Consider the following 7,539-nt stretch of genomic DNA (forward strand, 5'->3'; position numbering starts at 1 on the left):
ACTCGACGAGTTGACCCTTTGGCTTAGGGTTTTCTTTCCTTTCTTGGCCTTTCTGATTTTGGGTGTTACATGTATGATTACCTGTACTTGCTGGTTATGGATTATTATTTGCATATGTCGACATGGTATGGTTGGGTTGAGGCGATACTGCTTTGTGCTCTAGGCCAACAAACCCGGGAGCGGTCCAACTTTATGTTGTAGGCTCGGGAGTGGCCCAACTTTATGTTGTAAGCTCGGGGGCGGTCCAGTCTTGTGTTGTAGGCCTAGTGTGCATGCATTGTATATGTATTGTTGTGTAGGGTATTTTTGAGGAACTCGCTAAATTTTGGCTTACAGTTGTTGATTTCAATGTTTTCCAATACTTTTGATAACCAGGACAAGGCAAAGGCGTGATTTCACACAACCTCCTATTATTCGATGTTTCGAGAGATTGTTTGATACTCTGATTTTTCTATGGATTTGATTGAAAACAAGGATTGATTATCTTATGGTTTTTATAAAATATTTATTAAAATGAAATTTTTTGTCATGATTTTGGGATGTTTCAGGCTGGCCATCCAACACAATACAAGAGCTATGGTCACTTTCTTGACACTAATAAAACTGGACCGTATTGTCCATTATAGATGGATGTGATACTTCCCTCATGATTGTTTAAAGGTTAATCACTTAGATGGGTGATGGCTTGTTAGCAATCTTATCTTTTATTTTGATTGTGGACTTTTAGAATTCTGATAAGCAAAAAACTTTTAAGACATTTAAAGACCATCATCAATGTATTTACATCTTGCAATTTATCATGTAAACAGTTTGGTTGTCGTTCACCCTTTTGCTTAGGGTGGGCACTATTATCTTTGTTTTTATTATGGACTATAGTTACTTGGGGTAAAGATATTATGTTCTCAATTTCTATATCGTTACTTTCAAATTCTAATATGATTTAATGCTCGAGCTCTGGTTTGTTCCATGATATCAACTAGTGGTGGTCTGTTAACAAGGATACATTAAACCAAAAACGAATGTATGATGTCAAAGGTCAAGTTAACAATCTGTTAGTGGTGGTTACGTTTTTCATTTGTGCCATCTCGCAAACATAATCTTCTTTCATTCCTCAAGGAACTGGAATCAAGGTATCCTTTAATGCTCTGTTTAGGGTTGTTAATTATAAAATGTTATGCTTGCTTGCTTTCTCTCGTATAAGATGCACCAAAACATGAACAAATTCTCTATCAAGAATTATGCATCGGCCTTCTTCTACCATGTTTCATATTTTAACAAAGAACCCAAAAAGATAAGTTGTATGGGTCGAATTACATGTCAAAATGAGTTTGAGTCGGATCGGATTGTTTGGGGTTGTCGTATTAATATTATTAAAGTTTGATTTGTTGTGCTTATTAATTGAGCTTTCTTACTGTACATAAGCACCAGCTCATTAGTTTAAAAAAATCAACACAACTCTAAAATATGCAAAACTTTTTCATCAATTTATTTATATTACATTATTGTTTTTTAAATAAGTTGTCATTTATGGTTGGTTGAAAAAAAAAAACTTAAGATTTGAATAAGCTTTCATAATAGTTTTTTATTAACTTATTTGACCAAATACGGGCTGTCATTGTAATTTCTAAATCAAATATATTTGACCCAATCTCTCGTTTCACCACACTCTGTTTCTACTGCGCCCTACAATTCTACGCTCAAATCTGTATCTTTATCTTTGCAGGTATAATTTCCCCCACGCTTCTTAAAATAATGGTTCTTCTCGGCTTGTTGAGTTATCTTCCCCATTTGATTCCACCTTTTTTATTCTGTAAACTCTTCCTTGGCTATCTTAATTAAACCCTTTTACCTTAATTTGCTTTGAAGTCCATGCTATCAAATCTAATGCAAAATATGATTTATGTTCACTCTACAGATTTGATCTATCTGTCCTAGACGATTTTGCCCTAATTTGGTCTGACCTAATCAGACAAGATATCAGTTTTTGCACTTAACTCATTCAAGAAGGTGTTCTAATCACTTTATTTTGGTTAATCAAACATGTATTTTCACTTTAAAGTTAGTAAAGTTGCAATTTAGTTTGCAGAATAAGCTGTTGTGATCTGTTTTGTGAGTTATTGTTAATTTTCAGAATAACTTTCTGTTAACAACCATTGAAATCGGTGTATTAATTATCTGCCATTCTTAACTTTTATAGGTATTTAGAAGTTATTACTCATTTAAAAGTGCTATGTGTTACACTTTGTCCCTATCAATGTTTCACCGTTTTAGTGCATCATGCATCTGTATTGCTCCTTAAATATGAGCGTATGTATTGTCTGACTGTCTGTAATCTAAACGTATGTGAGTGTGTGTTTTCACTTCTTCTTACAACACTTTGAAAAGGGAAGCATCTGTTTGTCTGCTATTTATTTTCTTTGAGTATGACCAGAAACCAGAATCATGATGATGATAATGCATCATCATCATCTAGCAGGAAGAGGTTCAAGAATTTTAACCATAATGGTGTGGCATCTTGGTCGGATGTCAACCATGATGTGCTTTTTTTAATTATGATGAAACTGGGAGTTGTTGATTTTGTTGCATTCAGTGGAGTTTGCAAGTCATGGAGGTCATTTGCAGTCTCTAACAAAAACACGTTTATGGCGTCCAAACCACCTATGAAGATAAGCATCGGGCCCCACGTTAATAAGGAAGACTCCTATTATCTCCTTGAGGACTTGAAAGAAAGAAGATTTAAAACCATTATTCCCCATTCTTCATGCAGGGCCTATTGCGGATTAACTTGTGGTTACCTTATCTTATTCGGATGGGAAACCCACGACTTCTGGCTTGTGAATCCTATCACAAGGGATGAACTTCATTTCCCCGATTATCCCTTAAGTGTAGGTGCTCGTGAAGAAGAAATGTGGGCTATCAGGGGTATCCTTGTCTTTTCACAAGCAATAACTGGGTGGGTGTTTCTTGTGTTACATGGAACAATATCATTTTGTATAGCTGGTAAAAAAGGATGGAATCATGTCTCCTCGACTCTCCCCATTGCTGATTTACATGTTTTCAAGGGAAAGATATACACTCTACACGCCCATTGTTCTTTGGGTGAACTCATACTCGATCTGAAGTCAGAGTGGAAGGGAAAATGGACGTTACTTGAAACAAAGAGTTTTCCGAAGCCAGACTTGTACTTTCTGCGACTTGCGAGTTCAAATGAAAAGCTTTTTGTGATAGGTTGGGTTTCAAAACAAAAAATGTTCATGGAACTAGATTTTGGGGAAATGAAATGGGTGTCAGCGGAAAAGACAATACAAGAATATGCAATCTTTTATAGCTACTTTAATTATTCTGCTGCATTTATACTAGAGTTATGGGCTGACTCTCAGACACAACAGACGGGCTATCATGAATACTTCCTTGACGATGATAAAAGTCGAAAATGCATGGTCTATTTTGATTGGATGTGGTACTTCCCTCATGATTGTTTGAATGTTAATTTCTTAGATGAGTAATGACTTCTTAGCACTCTTATCTTTTATTTTTAATTTTTGAACTCAGAAGTTTCCATATAGATGAATTTTAAGACGGTAAGAAACACCATCAGTGTCTTTAACATCTTACAACTTATTATTTAAATAGTTTCGTTGTCACTCACCCTTTTACTTAAGAGGGCAGTCTTTTGTTACTTTTAAATTTTTAATGAGATGTTCCTTCTCTTGCGTTATCAACATAGTGGTGCTTTATCAACAAGGAGCATTGTGACATTAATCTGCTACCTGTGAACATTACATGCTTCAGTCCTCAAGACATTTGAATCGATAGTACCCTTTTATGCTTGCTTTAACATAAGCATGGTTCCAGATTCAAGCTTAGCTAAACATGGTCTCACCACATTATCAGATTGTCACTAGACTATTTTATATAATTATTAAATCATTATGGTTTACTTTCCCATTTAAAAGAAACCATTTTTCCGGGTTCAAAGTTCAAACAAGGTTTAAAAAAAAACCAAAGACAACAACATAATCTCGATGGCACAAAAGTTTTCCTGTATAATATTAATATCCGGTGGCTAAAATCGATATAATGGTGTAAGGATGTTACTCTTTTCTGTACTAAAACCGGGTAGACATTGTTCCGGCTGTTTTGCCATGTTTGGTGTGCATAAATCATCTTTTGTTCTAACAAGCAATCATTATAAGAATACTTTGATCATTATTTTGTCTTTTTGGGTTCATAATTAGATATATGATGCAATAAGGCCTATGACTTTTTCGTGATTGAGAACTTGTTTATGTTTTTAGCATTTGATCGACATACCTTGCATAGAAGAAAGTGACCACACAACCAAGGAATCCTGGTTGGTGTCATTCCGTCAATCAAAACCGGATGTCAATTTCCATAAATAACCTTACGACCCAACTAACCTTGCTACATGTCTCCTTGAAACAGTTGAGAGCTTTATTTAGAATAAGTGGGAGCACATAATGCTTTCCGTATGAATTTTAACATTTTCTGAGAAACGCAAGTTCCAACACAATGAGAAACCAATAAGTAATGAAGGATGTAATGACCAATCACAAGGAGAATTTAATGGGGGTGATGATTGGGGTTAAATGCAAGAAACAATAATGTACTTACATTGAATTCGTTTATGATAAAATCTTACTTTCATTTCTTCCTATTACAATCTTGTACTTTGAAAACATGTACCTGACTACAACAATGTCAATCACTTTTACTTTTACTTGGTAGATTTTAAAAGTATATCGTTCTAATAAGAAATAAAATAAAATTATAGGCAACGCTATTATATACTTTGGATTGATTCCTCATAGCACAATGCTCTAATAGAAAAAAATGAAAGTTTGTTGTTGTTTGTTTCGTTTATCCCTAAAGAGTATTCTATAGAGATTACTTTTGAAAATTAAGGCAAGTTCATCTTGGTTACATAGTGGGAAACACTACAAGAAATGCGGGCATTAGCGGCGACGCCTGTCGTCGCAAAAGACAGGGGGTGTCGCCGCCAAAGGTATTAGCGGCGACATGTTGCTGCAAATACATCGCCACTAATGCTTCGTCGCTAATGCCCCATTAGTCGCCGCTAATACAACCCTGTCGCCGCTATTGGCTTGTCGCCGCTAATACTACATTGTCGCTGCTAAAAATTCATCGCCGCTAATACTTGTCTGTCGCCGCAAAAACTGTTATTATTTTTTATTTTTTGTTTATTTAATATTAAAGTTATAAAAAACAATATAACATTTATAAAATCTGTTACAATTTTATAAAATATTAATCCACAATTTTATAAAATCTATTACACATTTATAAAATATGTTACATTTAACCCATAGAAAACCAAAAACAATATAACTTTTATAAAATATTGATCCACAATCCAAAATATTAGTCCATACAACCTAAAGTATTCTTCTAAACAAAAATTTCATAAAATTCTAAAATTCCTACTCGTCGTCATCACTCTCATCATTTCCTTCATTATTTGGTGGTGGCAATGAACGAAACCACTCTTCCAATGCTGCAGAACATGTCGGGTCCTTCAGTATCGTTTGCAGCATTTCCAACTACAAAGAAAACAAAATATATTACCAACATATCTATAACCAGCATAACATTATAACATTCTACTTTCCAAAATTTACCAAACTACAAAATATCAACATATCAAACTATAACCAACATATCATTATAGCATTCTACTTTCCAAAAATTACCAAACTACAAAATATAAACATATCAAACCATAACCAACATATCCTTATAGCATTCTACTTTCCAAAAAATACCAAACTACAAAATATCAACATATCAAACTATAACCAACATATCATTATATCATTCTACTTTCCAAAAATTATCAAACTACAAAATATCAACATATCAAACCATAACCAACATATCATTATAGCATTCTACTTTCCATTATAGCATTGTGCTATCTACTAAACAAACAATTACCAACATATCATTATAGCATTCTACTTTTTTTCCTTTTCCATTATAACATTATACTTTTCAACTTAAACAAACAATTACCTGTGATTGTGGTGGTTCTTGTGTCAATTAAGAACTTTATCACTTCATCTTATATACACCAAACTATTAAACCTAAATATCACATAATCATACATATATACAATACATTCAATTCCAATTTTCATTTCATTTTAGACATACAATACAACTTTCATATTCCAATTTCATACAATTAAACATACAATACATCCAATTCAAATTCCAATTTCAAACAATTAAGCAACACATCCAATTTCATACAACCCTACCATTTTAGACATCCAATTTCAATTTCATAGAAAAGTATACACCTAAATACAAAATCACACAAACCATGCCAATACACCACAATGAGCATAGACACAAATCAATTATACAATAGGTTGCATAAAATATGAGAATACATACGTAATCACTCAAAAATCATAAACTAACAGCCAAACAAGAGGGCTTGGTCGACCCTCAAAATCACTAACCAAACAAATCTTAGACAACATATAAGTCAATGATATAATCAGGTTTTAATAATAAAACTAACATCAAAACACAAAAGAATAGAAATTAGGGAAAGAATTCGACCTTAGATTGCTCAATTTCACTGAAATGTAGCTGTGTTGCCCTCAATTAAGTCGATGGCCGCCGGTAAAGTGTCTCTCGGTTGTCAGAATTGAAATCGGGTGCAGAGGGTGAAGGGAGACGAAATTTTTTGAGAGAAAGAAAGCAACAATAGAGGAAAGAACGACGACTGTGGGGTTATCTGACGCAACTCAATAACGGCGACGGGCAATAGCGGCGACGATCGCTCTTTAGCGGCGACAAAGGGGCATTAGCGGAGAAACCACTGGAGGGAAAAGTCAGCCCGTTTTTTAGGAATTTACGACCGTAGGATTGAATACAGATCGAACGGACGGGGATTATTTCATGCGGATCGCCATTGTGTTAGCAATAGCGGCGACGCCAAGTAATAGCGGTGACATGTAACGCGTCAATTACATGTCGCCGCTATTGCTTGGCGTCGCCGCTATTGCCAACATTTCTTGTAGCGGAAGATAAGCATAGTAAAATCTTATTGACTCATAAATAGTGAAACCCAAAGAAATTTGGTAATTGCATCAAGAACTCGGAAGGGCTCAACTTTCTTTTCCTTATGCTATCTATCAACCCTAAAAAAAATTTAAAAACAATCTAACTTTTGGAGATCTATTTCAGTATTTTATTATTAGATGATATTTTGTAATATCTAATTTTATACATTCAATTTCCAGCTACAAAAGTTTAAAAAAATTGATGTTGGGAGCACACATTATACTTACACAAGCATCACCTTTTAATGAAAACATCAATAGTATTTTTTGGATTTGATAGTGATTTTGAGCGGGGAAAGAGAGTTTTCATATGTTTTAGTTCTAACACCATTGTTGTATGCACGAAGTTTACACTTGGAGTTTTTGAAGTTCAAATCTACTAAAATAGTAAAATATGTGTGGATATATATTGATCAATCCC

The 7,539-nt window shown here is 34.2% G+C and overlaps 1 protein-coding gene across 1 annotated transcript; it reads left to right on the forward strand.

The window, feature by feature from the left end:
- Positions 1-2,423: 2,423 nt before the first annotated feature.
- LOC145126860 (putative F-box protein At4g22170) lies at positions 2,424-3,506 on the forward strand. Its single transcript, XM_079062146.1, has one exon. It carries the CDS (start codon positions 2,424-2,426, stop codon positions 3,504-3,506), a length of 1,083 nt encoding a protein of 360 aa, XP_078918272.1.
- Positions 3,507-7,539: the final 4,033 nt, after the last annotated feature.

This window comes from Lactuca virosa, chromosome 7, assembly GCF_052849685.1.
Source record: "Lactuca virosa cultivar CGN04683 chromosome 7, Lactuca_virosa_CGN04683_v6, whole genome shotgun sequence".
NCBI lineage: Eukaryota > Viridiplantae > Streptophyta > Magnoliopsida > Asterales > Asteraceae > Lactuca > Lactuca virosa.